This window comes from Candoia aspera, chromosome 5 (assembly GCF_035149785.1).
Source record: "Candoia aspera isolate rCanAsp1 chromosome 5, rCanAsp1.hap2, whole genome shotgun sequence".
Lineage (NCBI taxonomy): Eukaryota > Metazoa > Chordata > Lepidosauria > Squamata > Boidae > Candoia > Candoia aspera.
Window position 1 is genome coordinate 32,847,835 of NC_086157.1, and position 25,500 is coordinate 32,873,334.

Sequence of the window (25,500 nt, forward strand, 5' to 3'; positions counted from 1 at the left end):
GCTGGTCTAGGCTGCGGTTCCATTAGCCGAACAGCGAAAACCCCAGCTAGGCTGGCTATGTTTGCACAGCATCTTTATTTACGACCTAGTTTTCAGGAGTTGCAGGACACCAGGAACCCTAAACCAAGTACAGGGGTTGGGTACTGCGATGGTACAAAATTGCGATGGCACAGAATTCTGAACCACGATGCCGAACGGCCATCACGCTGGTACCTATGGAGATTCACATCCTTGTAAGGGCACCTTTTCTCCACATCTTGTCAAATTTGATGGTGCCCTTACAGCAGAACAAGCAACTTTGAATCTGGTTTGCTGGCCCAGGCTTTTCTCTAGAACCGAGAGACACATCACAACAGTATGAAAGTTGTTTGCCATTATCTCCCAGGATTATTTTCCTACTTCCTACTTTAGCCTATAACCCTTGTATTACCTGGCACCATCCAAGTACCAATCAAGCCCAAACCTGCTTAGCCTTCAAACTCAAAAAGTTCAGCCAGATGCTGCCACTTGCAATTATAACTGATAAGAGATAGAAAGAATGCCAATAGTTCCCTTCAGTTTGAATACAATTTTGCTTTAGGCACTACAGTTCTTAATGGCACCCTGCAACTGCTGTACAATGATTGATGGCACAACTAGTTTCCAAGCCAAGAATGCAAAACAATGCACACACCGCCTATAATTTCAGGCAGTAACCTATTTACCTGAAGACATTAAAACAAAATATAGTTTTAGGGCAACTAAATATCACCACTTAAGCCAGTGGTTCGCAACCTTTTTGGCACCAGGGACGAGTTTCGTGGAAGACAATTTTTCCATGGACTGGGGAGAGGGGATGGTTTCAGGATGATTCAAGCATTTCCCCTTTTTCCTGACCTTTTATTCTTTTTTCTTTGCGCCATTTGGAGATAGCAGCCAATGGGCTTGCTTTCTCTGACAGGAGGCAGAGCTCAGGCAGTAATGCGAGCGATGGGGAGCGGCTGTAAATACTCAGGCTGTAAATTCACTCGCTGGCCCACCACTCACCTCCTGCTGTGTGGCCCGGTTCCTCACAGGCCACGGACTGATACCAGTCCACAGCCCGGGGGTTGGGGACCCCCGACTTAAGCAACTCAAGCTGTAGCAGCATTTTGTGTGTTATAGGAAAACATTCTCTAACACAAGGAAAATATGTAGAAAAAAGTAGCAATCATACATTACTTTGTAATATTATTTGAATCATTCAATTAAGCCAAGAAGCATAAACAAACTGAGTAAAACACAGAACTCCAGACACCTGGGATTTCATTTTAAATTATTTAATACAAAAATCAGGAGGAAACAAAAGTACACCTGAAGTTGACTAGTGTTTGAACGTTTATTTCACAACATGCAAAGTCAACTGAAACACCTTTTAAAAAGTATTCAGCTATGAACTGTAACTTTACATTTATACATCAGAAGTGTTCATTTTTAAAACAAAAAAATCCTGAACATAATCTTGTCTAAATCTTCTGAAGATTTATGTTTAATCTCTGAACATGTCAGCACAATCATTTTATATTTGCCCACACTCTGTAATCACAATTCTTTTTGACACTATTCCTTTGGGAGAGCCAAAAGATTCTATTTTTTTCACAATATCCATCCCATCCTTTACAAACCCAAAGACAACATGTTTAAAGTCCAACTGTTCTGCCTTTTTGAGAGTAATAAAGAACTGAGAATTGTTGGTATCTCTGCCACGATTTGCCATTGATAATAGGCCAGGACCAGTGTGTTTTATTTCAAAGTTTTCATCTTCAAATGAATTTCCGTAAATGGACTGTCCCCCTGTGCCGTCATGGTTAGTGATGTCACCTCCCTGGAATATAAGAAATTGAGAAAGTTTAGTAAAATATTTAATAGATGGAAACATCTCAGATATAACCCAAAACATGTTTACCAAAAATAGTGCATCCTTAAACAGGAAAGAAACCCCTCAGTGAAAGTGGAAAATTATATAAGATCCAGATTGATTAAAAAAAAAAGGATATTCAGTCTATTCATATAGATGGTAGCATTCAAACATAACAATATACTGTGTTTTGCTTTTACATGGATGAGCCCAAAGGTTTAAGCTAGTATGTTCCATCTCCTAGACCTAAGATTCAGTATTATTCATACACAATGGCAACAAAGCCCAAATACAAATATAATTTCCAGGTGTGTTTATTTTCAAATTATTTTTTACTGGAAGACCTAAGAGTCACTTCAGGTGAGATGAATAGCCATATAAATTTGACATAAATAATAAAATAAAATAAAAAATATATAAATACCCAAAAGGTAGAGGATTGCTCATGATTACTAATGGGAAGAGAAGACCTTGGAATAAATTCTGCTGTGCCAGTGTTAAGAATCTCCCCTTCTGCTTTTCTCATCTGTGATTATATTTTCTATATTGGTAACCTTTTCTGTATTGGATCTAAATTGGCTCCAATTCAGAACAGTCTACATGTGGATTTGCAATAGTAACTCCACATTTTTTTCTGAGTCACAGTTTCCTGAGGAACTCAAAATATTATGCGTCAGCATGTGGACTGGTGAAATTGAAAATTAAATTTTGAATGTATTTTCACTTACTTGACAGACAAAATCTGGAATTATTCTGTGAAATCTAGTGTTTCGGAATCCAAATCCTTTTTCTCCTGTGCACAATGCCCTGAAGTTCTCAGCAGTTCGAGGAACAACATTGGAAAACAATTCTATTGTTACATGCCCTAGAGGTTCACCATCAACAGAAATTTCAAGATAGACCACAGGATTAGTTTCCTTTGATAATTCTGCTGCCAGGGATACATGTTCCTTCTGCTGTTCTGACATACTCAGTTGACACTCTTCAAATCTCCTCTTGAAGGAATCTGCCAGCTCCTGGGTTTTAAATCTAACTGCAAGCTGTTCTATCTTGACTTCACCATCTGAAATTGAAATTCAAGTATTATACATAGCACAGTGATCATGCTGGGTTATATTAGGAACAAAAGTGAAGCTATGGGACATCTTTACACAAATACTCACCAGCATAATCTGTTGCAGTCCAAACCATAGCATTGTTTGAAGAATTTAAGGGTTTTAAGTCTATTGCTTTTGTGATTATATGGTTTGCACAGACTTTGAGAACTTGATCCCTTCTCATTAAAATTCGGTAACATTTCTTTTGCGTATGGAAGAGAATCTTTATTTCTCCCACACCACGTTCTTTCCACTGATTGACTTCTCTGTCCCATCTGTATAGTTTTGCCCTCTCTTTGAAGATAATTTCTTCATCTTCTTCTCCAGATTTTACTTCAACCTAGCAGGAATAAGTAATCATGTTGAATTTGGACACTACTACAGCAATGTTTAATTGGAAGGATAAAGTGATAAGGCCTGTGGGCCTATTAGTGGAGTCTTGAATGACAAGACTTTTTAGAAAACTGACAATTAAATGTTATCTGTAAGTCTGTCCAATTAAGACAAAGTAGAAATACCTATGTCAAGAATTGTATAGGTCATCACCATCACATATGACATAGAACTTAAAGGAGCTGACACTGCACATAAACTAAACTAACCCAAAGATTAAAGTAGGAAGCACATTAAATCACATTAACATATGAGAGAGACAGAACAAGCAAATAAAATTCCAACATTGCACTGAACAAAATCAGTTTAAAAGACTGAATGAGACATGATCAGTATCAGTTTCCTTAGCCAAACAGGAATACCCTGAAGTGCTGCCTTAATTCCTTCAAAACATGGCCAGATTCAACTAGGAGAAGATGGCATATTCCAGTCTGAATAATCTTTATAGATTAAAACCAGCAATCAAAGTAATCCCTGCAGACATATACACAGAAGCTAGTCTACATTTTTTTAAAAAGTGGCAATGTGTTCCATATAATCCATGTTACATCAATAGGCTAATTTCTTTAGTTCCATCACACAGTAGGCTGAATCCCTATTTTTCATATCTTAATCTTTTCATTTATTTCATGCAAGATCAATACTGACTAGTGAAAAAAAGTAGCTACAAATAAGTGGAGTAATACTGTGTGCGCATTAAGCCAGGAAGCTGACAAACTAGATATATGCCTTCCTAGGTTCTGAATAGAAAACTTACCTCTGGCAGTGAGACTATTGGTTCAAAATGAATATCATCACTATGCACTACTTCTTCATCACTTCCATCATCATCATGATCCCCTTTAGTGGCTGCTTGTACTCCAAATACAGCTGCTCCTGTATTTGCCCACTTAAAGTTTTTGTCTGTTTAGGTGGGGAAATAAAGATATTAAAGGTTTTATATGCCCACATCAGTTTACTTTTCGTCTCAATTTTTTTTATAAAAGCTTCAACTAGTTTTCTCACATTGATGGTTGATAAACATGTATATCTTACCTTTAGAACCAAAAGCAAAATCCCCAGAATTGCTTGAAGCCAGATCAGCAAATGACAAGCCCGGTATGTCATGAAGAGCAAAGGAAAAGGGGTTATTCTCTACAAGGAAGGAGAACGTACAATTTTATCATCCATCTGTATACCAGAAACTTTCTCTTTCATCCCCCACTGCAATAATGACCTACACCAAAGTGCAGGTAGTCAGCAGCACAAGTAAGATACTGCCAAAGCGTTACACATCCCATTATGCATGCATCAAATGCATGCTACTAACTGAACAAGCAAGTCATGCTTCTTATGAAAGCTCTTCTACCTTTGTGGAGGCCAGCTTTTAACCATCCTGGAATTACCTGTACGGTTAATACTTTTTTATTTTTATCTGACATAGGATATTTGACATTTCATATACCAAACGAACAAGTATACCTTGATTTGCAGAAGATGTAGAACTGGAACCACTTTCCTTTTTAGTTGATAAGTCAACAGGTTTGTCATCCGTTCCTAATACATTCTGAACAGTGGGTGTAGTTTCAGGACTTGAGGTGCCATCTGTTCTTAATGTGTCCCATGCAGTATACACAGGCTTGGTTGTAGAACCTGACTCCTCAGTCATACTGCAGGCTACGCCTGGCTCTCCTTCCTTACTGGAGCATACATCATCAGTTGAACTAGTTACTTCTTCTACCTGAGCTTCCTGAAAGATGAATCCACATTTGTTTTTATTGGTTTTGTTTTGTTTTTTAATGTAACATGTATGTGAAGGTTATTTAGGTAAGTCCATCAGATAGCACTTGAAACACAGGCATGGTTCAGGTAATTCAAGTGTGTAGAAAACCTATTAGCTTGGCTTCATATTACATTCTTGCATTAGTAGAAAAGAATTCAAAGGGTTACACAAACCAAAGTGTTGTCTGTATGTAAAGTGGTTCCACAATGTTCCACAACTAGAATAAGCACTGAAAAATGTTGAGAACCATCTCCTGCAAATGAACCCAGCCAGATGTGACAGAAGAGAGCCAAGTTCCTGAGGATTACATCTACTGTGTTTTGAGGTTTTGCAAGCTACATCATAAGAACTCGGGGTATATCTCTATGCCATTCAACTTGATGTTAGTAAATGAGCAATTCTTCAGCTAACAGAATATGGAAGACCCTATTTTATATTCAAAATGCACAGGAAAAAAATGACCCTGAATACAGAATTATCAGTACACATATTTTTATACTAGTAAGACTGTTTTAGCAGCAGACTGAAGTGCAATAAACCGGAATCTGGAGAAGAACGGGAAATAGAGAAGTGAAGGTAACACATCAAGACTATGAGAAAATCACTTTGCATGGATAGTATACCCTATTCTTCTGTTACTTACTTTTGTTTCTTGAGTTTTCCTAAGTTCTGTCTGAAAGTCTTCTAAGTTGTCATTGTCTTCATCAGTGTCGCTGTTAATACCACAGAGAAAAGTTGGAGGAAGCTTTAGAATTTCTGCTTTAGCTTTTTCCTCAGGTGTTGGTTTCTTTTCCCAAACAACAATACACTCATTCCTACTTTCCGGTTCAATATGTTCTACAGCACCTGAGCAGATAATACATTATCATTTACAGAAAAGATCAGCAAAATATACCAGTTAAATAAAGCTTCTAAATATGCTAAGTAAATTGGAGAAAGCTTTTACATAGAGTCAAGCTAACACAGGGACAGAAGCTTTTGCAATAACGTAAGTAGACAGGGGCAGCTGGCACTTTTAGAATCACATGGAAACCAAGAAGCAGCTCTTAGGGTACAAAATTTTTGGTCTCATTTGTGGCAACAATTAAGAGATATTTAAGAAACAACAGAGGTTCAGCCTCAGGCTGAGGCATCAGTATGTTCAATTGTAAGGATCTATAATAGCCAAATAAAGTTGCCTGAAGGATAAATTCTGGAGACCAGGCCTCACAACTCATATGGATCTCACTAAGTCTAGAAAATCAGTAATAGTGTCATTTCCTTGTTATTGCTACACTCAAACTATAAAGCTACTTTGGCAATAGCTTTAGGATTAACTTTTATGATGCCAAACTGCAGTGGGTGAATAGCTCTTGCTGTGAGACTACTGAAATCTGAGGGTCCTTTTTCCCATATACACTAGGTTCCAACACATTCAAAAGAAGAATGTGAAAAATCTTAAGCAGTATTTTTCTCATACTGCTTAAGACTACAACAGAAGTTAGAGATCTACTGACTTTTAGATATCACTGGTTTCCAATTCTTACCCACCCAGCAAGTCTGGCCAATGCTCAGAAATTACTGGAATTCAAGTCCAACCACATGTGTAAGGTGCACAGGAATAAGTAATATCCAAACTGTTTAGAATTCTCTCTTTTCAATTTGAAATAGTCAATTCAGAGTTCAAAACAGATGTTTCAAGTTTGAAAAACTGTTTCACATCTGAAAGAGGATGTTTTTCATCATTTTGCAATGGGGCACTGTGAATCTGAAACATTTTGCATAGGAACAGGAATCCAACTAAAAGTCAATTTAAGTTTCCCTTCTTCTTACAGTTTTCAATTCTATTTCATTCTGAAAATCTGTGCTCTAGCACGAAATTATCAGAAGAGTTTAAGATTCCTTCCCTGTCTTGTTTGTAGAAACTCTAAAATTAATAGTTAAATTAGATTAATATTGTTTACTTGTATCCTTTATTTGTGTGTCTTCTTTAGGTTCATCTAAATACAATTTTCCATTAAGCCTTCTGACAGCTGTTTCATAGTCTTCATCTAAAATATGAAAACAAATAACCACAGAGTGATACAACATGAACTTGCAGCTGACGTTTACATGTATATCGTCTTAAACAAAATCAGCAATAAATGCTAGTATCTGTTGAACATGAAAATGGCATCACAGCAACAACAAAAGTCCAAGAACCTTGTAAAGGAGAACCCACGGATAGTCTAGCACTTTCCCTGATCACTACCTGCCTTTTCCTCAGAGGTAGAAGTAGAAAAACAAGGTCTGACTGGCTTTAACAGAACAAAAATTATATTTGCCATAGTTCTTTACTTCCATGGCACAAATCCTTGCCCTTGAACTTTCTGCAGGAAAGAATGTATAACTAGCATTCAAGAGTCTTTGTGAGACAGAGAGAGACACCCAGCCACTTCCAACACTCCTTTCCAGCTTAAGCTGGAAGGCAAGTACGTTAGCTTTCTCAACCTGTATATGATCAGACTTGAAACAAGCTCATGCTCTTCCATCTTGAAAATGAAGATCTGCTATAGATCTGCACCAGCACCCAGGAAGTGCAAGGCCACAATAAATTCAAAGGATCTGCAAATACACTTTCTTACGCTTATCACTCTTCCCAAAGCCTGGCTCCCAGACCATCATGGCAACTCAGACTATCAAATCCTGTTGCTTAGTGTGGCACTTTAGAACTAGTCTTTTACCTCCCTTGAGAGAAGCAGATGAAAAATAGGGCAAGTATCATCATTTTCATCCCAACTGGAGGGCAAATTGATGCAGAAAAGCATGGGAACAAATGGAACCTTGCAGAACTGACTCCAGGCTGTATCCTTTCTTATTCTTGGATCTTGTGTAAGACAAATAACTTTCAAGAAATCTTCCTTACCATCATCATCTTCACTCAGATACCCAGGTTTGTTCTTATAGCAGAAGAACGTTGGTGGTAATTTAAGAGATTCAGCTAGAGCTCTTTGCTCAGTAGTGGGTGTTAACTCGTACACAATCAATACATCATCTGATGTGACTGTATTTGGTTCCTTCTTAATTTCAACTGCTAAAAAAATTACAAATTAATTGCTTGAGCAAGTCAGAAATCAGAAATTACAATACCAGCACATTTACAAAGCAGACAAAAGTACATAATTAATACGAAGACGATATATTTTATGTCATTCAGCAAGAAGGAAAGCTTAGTTGATATGAGAAGGGTTTTTTTTCCCCCAGCCAAGAACATAGGACAAAATCATGCCATGCTTCTCATTAGACAACTGTTTCTAAACGTCTGTTATTTCCCATTTATTTCCTTAGAGAGAACAGAAGTAGGAAAACAACCTCTTTACAAATGATGTTATATGCAAATTCCAGCAGCCCCACCCTGCATAGCCAATGAGATACTGGAAGCTACAATTCAGCAGCATCTTGTGTGATACAGGATGAAACCTAAAGCCTAAAAGTAACTTTACATGGCTATGTACTTTGTTTCAGAAGATTCCTCTAGGGAGTTCAATGAAATTGAATAGAATCATTCAGATATTAAACTTGTAAAATAGTAAAGTTATTATTCCGCTAATTTCTGTAGTAGTTTTGGCACTGGTTTTAAAATCTGAAGTATCTTTTAACAACTGTACACATCTTTAGACCATTTATTTTAGACTTGGGGTTTTTTCCTCCTCCCCTTTTCAGCTTGAACTGGAACTGGTATTTTCTTCTTCAGGGGATCATACTGAGGGTGAAGGATAAGGGAGCTTTGGATCCAAACTTCCCCTGGTCTGTTCTTCTCTTTTCTTTTCCTAGGATCCAACATACTGATCTGCTTCACTCTTAGATTCTGCATCTTTCCTCCCCTATGGGAAACAGATCTGAACTCTTAATTTTGTGAACATGCCACACTTCATTTGGCTACTTGGAATCCAATTTATTTTGATGAAATTAAATTTGTAATGGATTTGTTATGAGGGGAACTCTCCTATTATGGATCCTGTATGCTGCTGCTGTTCTTTGACAGTGTATTAACTTTTTCTTTTTTATTGCAATGTGTAAGCCACTCAGAATCCTGTTTGGATTGGAGCAATATACAAGTTACAATAAAGAAACATCCTGTCAGAGAAGGCTTTATTATAGAGTTTATTCTGAATTATCAAATGACTTTAAGGTATCAATATTTTATATGTCAATTCTCAGGGCCAGGATTAACTAGAGACAAGATTTGTCCAAAGATTATATATTCCACTGATTTTGAAAAGGGAGGGATTTCAGCATTTCCCACTGAACTGCATTAATGGAATCATAACCAAAAAAGTAGCCTATATAATTCAGGGATTAAGAATTATCAGCTCTACGAGGCAGACCAGACCACAAAGACTCCACAGAAGACTAAAAACTACTTTTATTTAGATTGGCTATAGTGACAAAATCCTGCATGTCTGATCGTATTTCCCCTCCTCCATTTATATTTATGTGAATTGGGGGGGAGGTGTTGTCTGTCTGAGAAATGTTCATAATCCTCCACCATTGTTTGGACTTAAGCAATGTTTCCCTTATTGTTTTGGATCTTCCCTCGCTCCATCAAGGTCACTTACTCTCTACACGAATACAGCCTACATGATATCCCTAAAGTGTGTCCACTACTTTGTCAAACTTAAGAATTGTCAGTATCTTCCCTTTAACTTGTATCATGAAAAGGTTAGGGGTTGCTGATAAGAATAATATATACCACTGCCATCAATGTTAAAGTAGCTATCAGTAAGAATTCAGTTATTCTGTTCATTTCAACCAGCATTATGCTGGCTTTGTTGCTGTTTTCTATTCAGGACAAATGTATAACTATTGATTTAATTGTTCTCATTATATAATTCTGGAAAAGAATCAGAATAGAGAATTGTGGAAGCCTCCAAATTTGAAAACTGTTCTGCTGGTACAATGTCAATTTAGCATTATAACACAGGCAATCAACTCTAACCTACAGTGCTGCTGAGAAATATGCATGTATGTTACTATAAAATATAGGGAGCTGTGTTAGTAAGTCCTCTGACGGTACATTTCAATCAAACTCACATTTCTTCCTTGCCTGGCCTAAGAATTGCTCTTTTTTATAATAAACTTGGGTGGTGATGGTTGAAGGTAAAGGTAAAGGTTTCCCTTGACATAAAGTCCAGTCGTGTCCGACTCTACGGGGCGGTGCTCATCTCCGTTTCTAAGCCGTTAGAGCCGGCGTCGTCCATAGGACACTTCCGGGTCATGTGGCCAGCATGACGACACGGAACGCCGTTACCTTCCCGCCGAAGCGGTACCTATTTATCTACTCACATTTGCATGTTTTCAAACTGCTAGGTGAGCAGGAGCTGGGATTAGCAACGGGAACTCACCCCGCTGCGCGGTTTCGAACCGCCAACCTTCCAATCGACAGCTCAGCGGTTTAACCCGCAGCGCCACCGGGTGTTATTTAAACATCAGAACATAGTCAACCAACCCCAAATCTGAATCATGGGAATTAATTTTTGTCCCAAATAAGCCTGAAGTTTTTGATCCTAAATTATCCCAGTCATATGCAGTGATATGCAGGCAGGATTAACTGGATTAATTAACTCTTGGCCTGTTTCCAAAGCAGAACAGCACTGAAAAAAAGCTATTACAATTTTCTTCTTGCACGCACCCACCTAGGGGTGGAGAGAAGGCAGGTAAGAGAGACAGAAAACATCAGTGAGTAGAGAGCCAGTTTGGTTTAATGGTCAAAGGCAACAGACTAGAAACCAGAAGACTGTAAGTTCCAGTCCCTCTTAGGCATGAAGCCAGATGGAAGACTTTGGGCCAGTCATTTTCTCTTAGCCCAGGAAGAAGGCAATGGCAACTTCCAAAAATGTTGCCAAGAAAAGTCAGGGACTTGTCCATGCAGTCACCAAGAGTCAAGGATGATTCAAAGGGACCAAAAAAAGTATTAAGCACTGCTTCTAGTGCAAAGCTTATTTGGATTGCACTAACTGTTCAGCTTTCGCAAAATATCTTTGAATTGCCAATGCTGTAAGTGAACTGTGACACTTAAAATGTGACCAAAACACTACTGTATCAATTCCAAAGTGAAATCATATGGGAAGGCAGACAGTAAGATATTTTAAGTTCCAGCAGAAGAAATCTCTTTTCAAATGTAATTTAATTGGTAGGTCTGAGCAGAAAAGATCCAAGTATAGTGCAACAATATCAAATAATTGACCAATTAAAAGAAGAAAAATGACAGGTCCTTTTAATCAGATAGATATATTAATGGTAAATAGTTTAGAAACCTTTTCAAATTTCTTCCACCCAAATACATGTGAATCACAGTTATCTATTCAGTCAGAATTCCAGTGAAATCACTGAGTTTTAGTTCAAATGATCCTCTTCCCAAATAAACTATATGCCAGCCGTTAGACATTTAAATCTCCAACATATCTTAGAATGCATAATTCCAACACTGTGTAATCAAAATACTTTCATGCCTGCTTACTGTATCAGCCTGTACGTTTCCACTAAAAACGCTAGCCAAATCCTGAATGGGTGATAGGATTTAATGTTCCAGAATTCTAACAGAAATGTAGAATTAAGGGTTCTAGAATTTGTCTTTGTGTGTGTGTGCGTGCACGTGTGCAAATAAATGCTTTAGAAAAAAAATTAACTGAATTAGGTTCAGGTTTAATAAAATCTAAGCCTGTGAATTTTTGCTTTCCTAATAATCCTACTTATTAAGCTGAAAAAATGAATCAAGACATGTGGCAACAGCATAATTATTTTTAAATACAAATGCCATTCACTTCTGTTTCCACTAGGCTGTATTCCTAAGGGTACTCGTTTTGGAGTCATTTATTTCTGAATAAGCCTGCCAAAAATTGTACTACTATAGATGTCAGATCTGACAACAGAGTATGCACAATTTTTTGCATAAGTTGCTTCTGTAATTGCTTATATATTGAGGTCAAATAAAGTGCTAGAATCTGAACCATACAGGTTCCTTCTTGCAATTCTTACCCTCTACTTACTTCATATATGAAATTGATTTGGAAACTGCCGTTATCTATATGTTATTCACTTTTTAATGTGAAAATCAGGATTACAATATTTGGTTCATTAATTGACTAGTTTAACAAAAATACTTCAGCAGTTAAGATGGTTATCTACAGTTAATTAGGAATAATATGTTCTAATTTAGTACAGAACTAAAAAAATTGGTGCCAGTTTAAAAGACGTATCTCAGTATGTAATAAAGAATGGAAAATGTCTCTTTTGAGAACCTGGCTATACATGCATTATTTAAAAATCAAGTATCTTTTGTCTTCAGATCTGAGGGTTTTTACATAGCATTACTGCTTTATTTCGAATGCATAAATAACTAGAATAGAATACAGTACATGCATTCAAATTTGCAGGAAAATATTATGGTTAACTTTGTAACATAGAGAAGTTGTGTCAACATGCTGTTCACTTAGGGATTTACTGAAACACAGCAACTGACCAGGGGTGCCTAAACGTTGCGGGCAATTCCATGACTATGGAGGGTTTGTATGTATCTCTCCACTTATCCCTGCATGCATACATGCATGCACACACATGTGGGGAGGGGTTGCAAGGAAGGTGTATGTTGTAAGTAGCCTTGAAGGTTCCAAAAAGTTCTCCATTCCAACAATAGAGAAAACTAGCATGAAAAATTCCTTGTTTCAAGAAAATTTAGAAAATTTGAACATTAGGATTTATAGAAGTTTTGGCTTGGATTTAGAGATCTAAAGAGTAAAGTTCTATTGATAAGATGATCGTGAAGGAAACATTTACCAGAAGCTTCCTATGCTATTCCCACCTGCTAACAATCTCCTCTGGAATACTGGAGAACCTATGAAAAATAGAGTAAGAAGTTACAGAAGGAAGCGGCCACTTCCTTACTGCTTTCTATCCATGGAAACCTCTCTTCAATCAGTAACTCTTCCACAAAACAGAAGGAGCCCTTCTGTTCACCTATGAGCCAGTTTGGATTTAGGGTATCATATGCAAATGTTTTGTTTTTGTTTTTACTAACACTGCAATTTTTTTAATTGGATGAAAAGGCACCAGCTATGAGATACTGAAAAAGGAAAATAGAATTAAAAAAAAAGATTATGGATGACTGCTACTTAGGTACTCATGCTTATCCATGAATAAGCCAAATCCTCTGGAAAAAAATTGGAAAAGAAAAACTCCTTATAGGTTAATACAATACACCCCCATCATCAAAGTTTACTTCAGAAGGATAGTACTTACAACAATCCTCTCAATTTTTTTCTAACTTCCACTAAGACCAGCAAGCACCCTTACTAATCTTTTAGCATCATAAATCAAGCAACAATTGAAAGCTAACAGATAAGCGCTCAGAAGAAAAAAGAACTGAGCAATCCAAAATGGTAAGTGTTTAAAGAATCAGCCTTTGTATCACAAATCAATGCAGTCATTATTATTTTTCTTCAACATGCATGTTAATCTTTGTTTCCATACTGTTAAAATAATAGTTATTTGATGAGAATTTGAAAGCTGTCAGTGATTTCCAAGAAGTGATGCACCACTTCATTCATAGTAAATACCTTCACTACTGGGTTGAGAGGGGGATGAACTCGTCCAAAAGGCCATTGGGTTAGATTTAAAAAGACTAAAATTAAATCCTAGAAAATAAATTGTGTGATATAAGTATTGAATTACCATTACTAAAGGAGAAATGGACACTGATGAATAACTAAAAATACCCCTAATACTGCATGTTTATAATATAGGTAGTCCTCACTTAACAACCATTTGTTTAACGGCGGTCCAAAGTTATGAAGGACTTGGAAAAAGTGCTTTATTATCTGTACTCACACTTACAACCAATGCAAAATGCCACACCACCTCCACAATCACATGGTTGCAATTTGGGCACCTCACATCCAGCTCGCATTTATGATCAGTTGCAACATCCTGTGGTCATGTGATAGCAATTTGCAACTTTTGCACATTTCCAGGAAAAAACATCTATTGGAGTAGCTGGATTTGCTTAACGACCATGGTGATTTGCTTAACAACTTATTATTCACTTAATGACTGCAGTGATTCACTTAATGACCATTGTAAAAATGGTTGTAGAAATGGGTGCGGTCACATTGTGACTCACTTAACCACACCACTTAACCAGCTTTCTGATCCCTACTGTGGTCATTAAGTGAGGACTACCTGTACTCCAATAAGAATTGTATTAAATTATTATTTTTATTATATTTCTAACTGCAGCAATTAAGCAGGAGCTACAAACTTGCATGAGATGCGGAGTCCTACAATTCTTTAATCAGATCAACTGTACTTTCTTATACTCATAACAAAAGACTGAGTTGACTGAATGAAAATGTAGACGCTAGTTTCCAGTATCGCTGAAAATGACAGTGGAAAGAGCTCATGCAATCTATTAAACTATGGTTTGTACTGATGCTGTTGTTCAATAAGTCACAATGACTATGTTCACACACTACGCTTTGATATAAACCGTTATATAGTTTATAAACTATAATGGCTGGATTCATATAAAATGCAAACCCAAAACCAAACAAACTATATTATGGTTTAGAGCAAGGTGTATAATCCAGCCAATGTTGGCATTATGTGAAATGAGATCACCTCCACTCAATTGTCTAATTCTTGTCCCAACCAACCCAGGCCTTTTTTGAGGCTCCTTAATCTTTAAAGGCAGCTTTTTAGTGGATCAAATAAAGAGAAGGAAGCCTGGATATAATCTTGGGAATTAAATGCTAATAGCTGCAATTCAACTGCACTAATATTCCTAAAATTTAACTACAAAAGAACGTTTGTGAGAAATTTATATAACAAATACACTTAAAATATTAGGCAATTTCATTAATTATTTAAGGTGATTCATCTGTTTTGGCTTTTCAGGAAGTAAAAAAGCAGCCAAGTAATAGTTAGCATCTAAAGCCATACCTGAACATGTAATTGTAGGTATCAAAAAGAATCTAAAGACCATGATAGAAATCTATCTCTAAACCAGAACTTCACGTTTAGCACTGGAGGTTTAGTAAAAGTGTATGATAAGCATCCTAAATTCTTGAAGGCAGGTGATAGAAAAATAAAGAGATATACAAAGACTTCAACTGCAGCTTGTAAGCAAGCTAAAATTCAAGAATGCTCACCTTTTTCTAGTGTTTTAAATGAAAAGTTAGAAACCCCTTCCACTTTTGAGATAGTCACTGGAGTGTCTTCTTTGCCTTCCAAGGGCTTCCAATTAGCAGCGCCACCATTTTCCTGGCATTCTGCAAGCCTGCCAGTCTTCGTATCCTGTGTGCTATCTGGTTCTTTCAGATCCATGGCCTCACACACTGAACCATCACTTTTACTCTTGGGAGGGGCATTAAAGCTAAAACCAAAGAGTGATCCTGTTGCTGATGTGTTTCCAAATGTAAAAGGCTTTGATTTTTTGTTATTAAATATAGTTTTGACAGATTCTGAGCCAAACACAAATTTAGGAGGCGACACAACAGCTTTGGTTGGCATCTCAGATGTGCCCTCAACTACTGAAATCTCTGCAGCTGGGGTGACTGTTTCTTCAGCCTCCTTTAAATCAGTTCTCTCCCTGGTAGTTTCTTCCAATACTGCAACAGCGATCTTTCCACAGGGAGATTCCTTTGGAGTGCTGGTACGGGAAGAGAGTGGAGTGATTAATATATCTTTTTCTTGAGCATGTTTTGCTTCCTCAAAAATTTGCTTAAAGGAATCAGCAACATCTTGCAGTTTAAATCGCACAGCCAAGAGCTCAATCTTTCTTTCCTCTTCGGCAAAGTCACACGCAGTCCATACCCAGGCTCGCTCTGCACCTTTCATTTGCTGGATGTTCATATCGGGGGTTATTCGATGGTTTGCACAAAGCTTTAACACCTGATCCCTTCTCATAACTACACGGACTTGCTTAGTGTCATAGTTCTGCAAGATCTTTATATCCCCAATGCCCCTCTCTTTCCATTGGTGAGCATCTTTATCATATCTATACAGTTTAGCTCGGTGACTAAAGACCACTTGCTCATTCTCTTCACCGCTCGTTACTTCTACAAGGTCAGGTAAAGGTACAACTGGTTCAAAATACGGACCATCTCTTTCATCTTCTTGGGTGACATCAGACTCCTCATCTGTCCCAACAGAAACCCTACTCTGATTCTGTTTGGAGGGTGATTTTGAAGGACTTAGTGCAGATTTGAAACTAAAGTTAAACCCTGTTGTAGACTCTCCAAACCTAAACAGATTTTTCCGCACAGGGCTACTTGCCCGAGGCACTGCATACACTGAGCTGTCGGTGCTATCATCTAGTGCTTCCCCACGCAAGTCATAGTTGTCCCACTCTAATGTAGGCCCAGTACTTTCAGCATGTGGTTTTATAACTAGATCAGAATTGCTAGAGGAAGACACTAACGTTTTATTCTCTTCATCTGTGAGTTTAGTTTTATCGTCTGTCAGGAAGGTTTTGAGATCTTTCAACCCACTTTTCATTTCTTCCGCTTTTTGTATCAGCTCAGCTGTTTTTCCAGTATCTACAAGTTTGTGTGGTGTTTGAAGTGGTATATCCAGCAATAGTCTTTGACACTCTTCAAATTTCAGTCTGAATTCCTCAGCCTGTTCTGAAGTTTTGAATTTAGCTGCCAGTTGCTCCAGCCTTGCATCTCCGTCAGAGAAGTCATTAGCCAGCCACATCCATGCTTTGTCTGAGCCAGAGAGATGTTTCAGATTCATGGTAGTTGTGATCCAGTGATTTGCACAAACCTTCAACACTTGTTCACGCCTCATAAGCATCCGCAGTTTACCATTAACTTCATTCTTAAGGATTTTCAAGTTGCCCACTCCACGTTCTTTCCACTGCTTAACTTCTGCATCAAACCTGAACAGTTTCACTCTTTGTGAATACAGTACCTTCTCATCCTCTTCACCTGTCACAAGTTCTATTTTTTCAGGCATCTGAACAACAGGTTCAAAATGAATATCGTCGCTATCTTCTGTTTTATATGCATCGTCGTCTTTTTCAAGATCAGCAGATGTATTTACTTTGGAAGACATTTTAGCAATCTGAGAAGAAAAGAGTTTTTCACCTGCACCTGTGAAGCCCTTGAAATTAGGATCTTTTTTACCAAACTGAAACCCTTCACCTGTTTTGGCAAGATCAGCAAAAGTGAAAGTATTACTCTGATGACCAAAAACCAAATCACTGCTTGGTTGGCTACATGCATTGTGTAATTGTATTTCAGCATCCTTCTCACTGATCTTCTCTTTATCATCAATTCTTTTAAAGACATTAACTTCTTTATTCTGTTCATCACTTGCAACCTCTTTACTAGTGTCCTGAATACCAAATTTAAATTCTCCTGGGGGGATAGGCATTGAAAAATTAAACCCTCCTTTTATAGCCTTTGTCTCAGCAGTAGCGGGAATCTGAAATGGAAAGGGAGACTTCTCTGGCTCCGTAGGAAAGCCAAATTTAAAAGTCTTGTCTGATATTTCACATTTAAAACCTGTCTCTTGTGGTTCACCAGCAGATTCAGATAACTTGCTTTTGAAGCCAAACACAGGCGGTGCACCATTAGCAGATAAAGGCGCAGCATCACAGGATGGTTTTGGAGCCTGACAAGCTGCACAAGTTAGCAAAGAGCCTTCATTTCGTACTAAACATATACTACAGTCCCACTGTCCCTCCTTCTTCATAAAAGCAAGCCCAAAATCACTCTGGGGAACTTTTGGAGTATCTTTTGAAGTATCTGTTAGGCCAAATTTGAATGTGGTTTGAGAACCAAACATTGGAGTGCTAATCCCACTGGGATTCTTGCAGCTAATACAATGAGAAACACTTGCTTCATTTTTCCGAGAACAAATCCTGCATTCCCACTGGTTCTCCACTTTAGTGGCAGGGGGTCCAAATGTATTCCGTGCTCCCTCACTGCCAGGCTTCAAAGCTACAGATGATTCTACTGGAAGCACAGCCTGTGCGTCCCAATTTGATGGGTTTGGAGACTGGCACGCTACACAAGTTTGTGAAGTTATTTTATTCTTAACTAAACAGGTGTTACATTCCCACTGGTCTTTCTTTAACATGAACTGCTCTCCAAATCCATATGTTGCGTGTGTTCCAGAAACATCTTTCCCAAAAGAGAAGGATGAAGGGGCAGTTCCACTTGGGGTAATTGAGGAAGTGTTCTTGGCATTAGTGTTTTTTGCCGCACTGTTACTATCAGGACTAGGGACCTGAGAGCTGCCACTGATGGAGATCCCCCCACTCTTGAAGTGAAACCCAGTGCTCAGGAATCCAGTTTCAGCTTTACCAGACTCTTTCCTATCCTGTGTAGCAGTTTCTCTTGATGACCTAATGTTCGGAGCCACTTGCCGACCAATGTCTGATCCAGCACCTTTCAAACTATTTTGTGCCTCCTGAAATTTATGCTTGAAAAGGAGTGCTTCTTCTGGAGTTTTAAATCTGATGGCAAGTTGCTCAGGTTTTGCCAGTTCATCTGCATAATCCAAGGCATGCCATACAAAGGATTTGTCTGACCCAGCATTTGGTTTCAAAGTCGTATCAGGATTTATATAATGATTTGCACAAATTTTTAGCACTTGTTCCCGTCTCATAAGGAGTCGAATTTTGCCTGTTATTTTATGCCTCAAAATTTTCACATTACCAACCCCTCTTTCTTTCCATTCTCGGTATTCGCTATCAAAACGGAAAAGTTTTGCTCTGTTACAGAAAATCTCTTCTTCATCTTCTTCTCCTGTTTTTACTTCAATCTTGTCAGGCAGAGGGACAACAGGTTCAAAATGAGGACCATCATCATCTTCTTCACCACCGTGGACACTGCCACCATCTGCGTCATGACTTCTGTTTGCTCCATCTGAGTTTGGAGTGCCAAATACAGGCTTGCCAGGTTCTTGAAAGCTGAACATATCATCTTTACCAAATCCAGAGGGCTTGGGTTGATTTTGTCCCATTTTATCTGTTAATGAAATACCAGAAGAATTTTTCCCACCAAAACTGAATACGTTGCGCTGTCCTGTGACATATTCAGCAAGTGGTTTCTGTGAGTATCGATCCTCTCTGATAGGTTTATCGGATGTCAAAAGACCCAATAGACTGTCACTGTTACTATAGTTTGTATTATGGGGCTGTGCTACAACTTGAGGTGATGAAAAAGTGAAGTCACCATCATTAGATTTGAAATTAGAATTAAATTTGAAAGTGGTTGGCTGGGCAGAACTTATTAATGAAGGTTTTGCTCCCTCTACTGATACAGGAGGCTGTCCAAAGTTTGGCTTCCCAAATTCTATCACCTTTGTTTCTGCGGATCTGGAAACTGGAGGTGCTGCTGAGGGTTTAGTAAAATAACCTGGCTCAGGGAGGGGTGGATTTGTGCTTGTCGGTGGCACACTATAATTGTAGTAGTCTTCACTACCCCGAGGAGACAAAATTCCAGTTGCAGGAGAATCGAAACGCAGTGGAGTACCATACATTTCTTGTGAAAACATACAAGCAGAAGTATTCTGCAGTGGAGGAGTATGCATGGGCTGTTGATACGTATATATATGTTGCTGGGGTGTAAGTCTATTCATGGCATAGACAGGAGCCTAGAAAAGGACAAAGCTCCATGTTAGCTTTAATGCATCCTTTATCAAACACTGAATACTAATTTTAACAATGGCTTTGATTTCACTATCTTCTGCTAGTTCCTGTTTTGTTCCATAAACTGTGTGACTGCCTCAACTTTTTAAAAATTTAACATAAAGAATACAATTGGTAGCTTACCCCACCTTCCAGAAACACTGATCATTACCTTTGTGGGAGTCACATTGGTTGCTGCTGTTCGTAGAAGATACTGAGAATTATATGCTGGCGATGGGTTGTAGTAGACTGATGGCCCTGTGGTGGCAACTGAATACATAGAGAACATAATAGTTAGAAAATGTAAGCATTTACACATCTTTCTGCATTTCTACTATGCCACCATTTTATGCCATAATATGATGTCATAGCCTAATATTCAACACTTCTGATAATTTTTAAACCAGAGTTTAAGATTATAATATCAGTAAATTGAAAGTATCCTAAATCCGCCTTATCCCTAAAGAAATCCTTTAAATAAAATCTCCCCTTAAATAAACTGTTATCCAATTAAAATTCCTCATTGCTGGAATGTCATTGATTATCAAACTTCATAGAAATCTTCTAGAACCCTCTAGTAATAGCAGCAGTTTTATTCAGTGTGTAATTATGACAAAATACATTAAAGGTAAATCAAAATTATATACAACATAAACCAGTATTATAATAAAAATATAATGATGCATGTTATTTCCAATAACAATATAATAACTATATAAAACAGAAATTCAGTATTTTATTTATTTATTTGTATTTCAAATTTAGTCACGACCCATCTCACTCAAAGAGCGACTCTGGGTGGTTTACAATAAAATAGAAAAATAGCCTACAACAAATAGAAAATGAATATATAGAAAAGATTTCTTTGGTTTCATATAGGTCTTGCAAAAAGAAGCATTTTAAGGGCTTTTTTTAAACTAGAGATTGAACTCTACAGGTAACTCAAGGGAAAAATCAATTCCGGAGAGTAGGAGTTAAAATGAGAATTTTATTCCCTAAATGTGAGGTGGTAATTTTACCATAAAAAAACCCAATTGACCTTGACTGCACTACTGAGCCTAGAATAATTCCTAATTAAGTTTTTCATTAACAGGCTATTCTTCTATGCATGGCCCGGAAGCAAAACATCAGCAATTTAAACATTCCCAAAGGCCCATCCAATGAAGAGATTGATGAAAAGAAGTTATGTCAGGGATATATCAGGAGAGGTTCAGGATCACTTAGATTCACCAGTAAGGCTTCCTTGGTTTCTTACTAACCTAACCTTCACTCAAACTGAACAATGAACCTCAAGGAAGTCTAGTTCTAACCCTAACTTCACAGTAATACAAACAGAAATTTTAAATGCTGCAGTTCTCCCTGGAGACAATCCTATCATAACATGAAAAATTTAAGACTATTTATATTAATACTAATAAATACTCATCATAAAGTACCCCCCATTAAGTATAACCTTGGACCTCAAAGAAGCCTAACCAAAAAACAAATTCTTTACTCCAAAAGTTACATGGTCAACAATTCCTACTGTAACAGGAACATAAGACTACCAAGTATGGTAACAACTCACCAAAAACCTAACAGTACCATTAAACGTAATCCTAGTCCTTAAGAAAACCTAACTCTAACCATAACTCTACGTTCATACTTACAAGAAACATTACCATAAAATTTTCAGAGCAAGCACATGCTACCTTAATGCAAATGTAAGATCTGACTAATCATTAAAATTGACCAAAAAACTAACTGTTCCATTAGCCTTTATTTAACCTTAGACCTCAAGGATATCTAACCCTAATATCAAAAGAAATATATTCTGTAGGTTCTCTCAGAAATTATTGCCTAATGTAACATGAGTTTAAGTCTATCACTAACCAGAAAAGCTCAATGTAAAGCTAACCCTCAAATCAATTGAACCACAGATCTCAAGGAAGTCTAACTTTACATTAACTTCAGTTTAATGACAAAATAAATTTTGTAACTTGTCTGTGCTCTCAGACAGAATTCCCCATTGCAAGATGAATTTAAGACTGATAACCATAAAAATATACCCTCAAGCTAACCTTTGCACCAAACTGAATTACACAGCTCAAGGCAGCCAACATTAACCTTACTGTCACAAAATTGAAAACAGATTTTCACTCATTTGCATCCTTGGCTGAAGGTGAATGTGTAAAATTCTTTCCACCCTTTCTTTGTTTTCCTTTCTGAAGGCATTATAAGGGTTTTTATAAATTATTTATTTTTATTTATTTATTTATCAGATTTTTATCACTGCCCATCTCTCCCACACGGGGGACCCTGGGCGGTTCACAATAAAAACAATTTAAAATTTCAATAAAATCATAAATTCTACCAATAATCAATCAGTATAATTATGATGTTCTCCATCTACAAATTCTCATTCCATAACAGAAGTTACTTTGCTTAAAATTTTTTCCCTTTCTCTGGCACCCAAGGAAACTGGTTATTCCACATAGCTGAGTTCTTCTTGAGTGGTGAGAGAGGCCCCATCACCATGCTTCACCCCAGTTAAAATGAGAGTCCACTGGTACAAGGGCTGTTCCCTCCCCCTCAAGGTAATAGTGTGTATCTCTATACTTGCCTCTCCTACTAAATAAACTACTACAGGTACTAGTGCCACTAAAACTCTTATTTTCATCATGTATTTACCAGTTAATGGTGCTCCATGAAAGTTTTGTGCTCCCTGGTACCCATCTGGCATTGTCTCTGTTGCATAGCTTTCAGCAGGCCACCGATTAGACAGATTTGTGTTAGAGTTGTTAAGTTTCATTTCTTGCATTTCATGCTATCAAAAAGAAGAGGGCTGACATCAGAGATCCTGCCACCAAGGTACTTTCAAAAAAATCGTAATACAACAAAAAAAGGAAATCAGTGCATATATATGTTAATATCCTTCTTGATGGAGGTAAAATTCCATTCAACCTGTGTTGCTGGATCACCACATAAACTGTGGATCATGAAAAAATCAAAAGTGGAACCTACAACAACATGTTGCTACTAAAAAGGTGTGTTAATTTTGAAGGCTTCTAGGCTGGCCAGATCAATTCAGACTTCAAAAAGGGAATTTCAGGGGCAACAGGCAAAAGAGAACTCTTCTCCCTATCCCACCTCTGTATAGCTTTCTGCGATGCTCTATAACATTTAGGGGCTCTTAGCCACAAATCTGAGCATTTTAAAGCCACAACTAAACATGGAACAGGGAATTCTGAAGAATAGAAAAATGATGTTATTGGATATAACTTGGTGTGAAATATATCATTCCATAACATGAATCAGAGAGAGATCTAGTCTATCAATGATCTTTTTGTTCCTATCTCATTCTCCCCATTCTAATGTCTTTTGTTCATTTTTTTCTCAGAATTGGAGCCTACAAAAAGGAGCACGAAAACATATCTCCCTACCTTCTTCCACATCCCCCTGTGGAGTCCTTGCCTTCTTTCCTAGCTAGCCTCTCCATTCACCAACAAGTAGCAATTTGAAACTGTGGGGCTGGCATGGCTATATATATTACTCTGCAACAGCTACTTCTACCTGGTTCATTTTTTAATTGATTCAGTCATTGTTCCATAGTTCCCATATTAGAAAAAAATTCCCCATAAACTTTTTGTACTACAGGGAGCCACCAAGCTTGCAAATATTTCCACCTCTTGAATGTGGATACTGCTGTTTCACCTATATGGTATGGTCAAGGGAATCAAGTTCAGTGGTATTTAAAATAATAAACTAAAGTATAAACCAATTGTTAAAAAAGATTAAAATCATAAGCAAAGTGATTATATTAGTCAAATCTGTAATCAAAGTAATCAGATTTGAATCAGATCAGTAAGAGCTGCTATTTCCAAACAGTTCATCTACTGATTTTAAAATAAATAGCTTTCTTAATTCAGGAACAATTATCTTCCAATAAGATAAATCATAAATGCTCTAGAATGTTATTATAATCATTTGTATATCATTTTTGGGATATTTGACACCGGTCTCAATTCTACCTTCTAACATTAATGTATCACACCTCTGCCCTAAAACAAAATTTACAACACATGCCCAGTGCACAACTGTTTGGTTTACCTTAATTGACTCCACTTGCTGACAGATCATTTGTAGCAGAGATTTCTGATCCTCGACCCAGCGAGGTGGAGTTTTGGGAGAGAACTGAAAAACAATCGTTAGACCAATTAAACTAATCAAACTAATTAAAACAAGTTAGCTTTCAAATATTTGTTTGATGTACCTTGTAGCTTTTACTTGGAGATAGTGAAAATGTTGTGGGTGATGGAGTAGAATGTTTTACTTCTGATTCCACTGGATGGCTCAAATTATTCACAAGACTCCTTTCTTCCCCACTGTCTCCCAGTTCTTGCATTACGCACTCCAGCATCTCCTTAACCGTCCTGATGGATACCGGTAACTAGGGCAAAAATTGTAGAATATGTCTGATTTTAGATTCACTGTAAATATATACTGCATAATTGAAGAACTGTATGTTCTGCTTTAAAACATATCTGATTTTAGAATTTGCTACCTCATTTCATTAATTCAACTGATCACATGCACTTAAGGCAGAATGTGTTTGTGAAGTGTAAATATTCTAATTTACACTATTCACAATTTTGACTTAGTGTGATATGCAACTCCATCTAGGATGATTTGTAAATCATTGTCTCTTTCTTGAAATGGACTCACACATCTCTTTGATCCAAAAATAACCACATTATGAGCTAACATAATGTGCAACCCACAGCAAAATGTAAAAGCATCTGGTAAATTACAGATAAAGTTGCCTCTCAGAGTGGGTTGAGAAGAGGGCCACAGAACCACCTTGGGAGAGCACGGGAGCTCAAGAGAAGTACAGAACTGAAATGATCTGTGCACTTGTGTGATGGAAGAATAAGTTGAACGGGCGAACGTCTACTAAGTTGTTTATTTGAAAGAAAGCCTGGGATAAAACAGATGTGTACACTATGTAGTTTTGGAAGGGACATACAAAATGGAGTAGTCTTGTGTGCTGTCTATTAACTTGAAGAAACAAACTTGGTGTAAAAACTTTGGAAACTTTGAGAAAATTTCCTGGGTGTCTTTCTGGGAAGTAGGTTTCTATCTGAGCAAGAAACTTGAGTTCACAGGAATAAGTGCTTGTGTTGGGGCTCAAATGCCACCCATCTTTGTACCCAGTTTCTTGAGTTTCCATATATTAGCTTCTTTTAGGGAAGTTGCAACTATGCCTACTAAGCCATCTAACCTAAAATGATTCCTTATAGGGAGTTCCCTAAGATTTTTTTTTAAAAGGCTAAACTAAATAATGAACCTTTTCAATTACAGATGAATCCATGCAGCTCTCATCAATTATCTTTAGGAGATAATCTCTGCTCTTTTTCAAATATTTCCTGCCTTCTTCTTGTTCTTCTGGTGACAGACCATCGTTTTCTATCTCTTCAGCTTTCCTCTGGAAAATCTATCAAGCCAAAAGAGATTGTCATTTGGAATGCAATTCATAAAGAGAGGATAAAAAGATCTCATTGAGAAATTCATCCTTACTAAAGCAAGATTCCAATATGCAACAACGTTTTTAATAGCTTCAAATGCCTGCGTAGCATCATCTGTTTTCCCATCAACAGCATCCAAAATAGCAAATGCTATACGTGCTTCTTCTTGATATTCTTCAACCTGAGAAACCTAAAAAAAAAAATTACTTTGT

General features: G+C 37.4%; 1 protein-coding gene across 3 annotated transcripts in view; it reads right to left on the reverse strand.

Annotated features, from left to right (window-relative positions):
* Window positions 1-1,282: 1,282 nt before the first annotated feature.
* Window positions 1,283-25,500, reverse strand: part of RGPD4 (RANBP2 like and GRIP domain containing 4) — a 41,787-nt gene continuing 17,569 nt past the window's right edge. The window contains exons 14-29 of one of the 3 annotated variants that reach the window (XM_063304910.1): window positions 25,341-25,478; window positions 25,111-25,257; window positions 24,037-24,213; window positions 23,874-23,957; window positions 22,455-22,590; window positions 19,957-20,054; window positions 15,292-19,750; window positions 8,013-8,177; window positions 7,072-7,158; window positions 5,772-5,974; window positions 4,828-5,095; window positions 4,402-4,500; window positions 4,124-4,269; window positions 3,040-3,313; window positions 2,605-2,939; window positions 1,283-1,843 (exon numbers count right to left, since the gene is read on the reverse strand). In XM_063304910.1, the coding sequence (XP_063160980.1) occupies window positions 1,538-1,843; window positions 2,605-2,939; window positions 3,040-3,313; window positions 4,124-4,269; window positions 4,402-4,500; window positions 4,828-5,095; window positions 5,772-5,974; window positions 7,072-7,158; window positions 8,013-8,177; window positions 15,292-19,750; window positions 19,957-20,054; window positions 22,455-22,590; window positions 23,874-23,957; window positions 24,037-24,213; window positions 25,111-25,257; window positions 25,341-25,478 (7,122 nt within the window). In that variant the 3' untranslated portion in view covers window positions 1,283-1,537. Of the gene's footprint in view, window positions 1,844-2,604; window positions 2,940-3,039; window positions 3,314-4,123; window positions 4,270-4,401; window positions 4,501-4,827; window positions 5,096-5,771; window positions 5,975-7,071; window positions 7,159-8,012; window positions 8,181-13,701; window positions 13,763-15,291; window positions 19,751-19,956; window positions 20,055-22,454; window positions 22,591-23,873; window positions 23,958-24,036; window positions 24,214-25,110; window positions 25,258-25,340; window positions 25,479-25,500 lie in introns of those variants that run through there. The other 2 variants (XM_063304909.1, XM_063304911.1) reach the window with 2 other exon arrangements.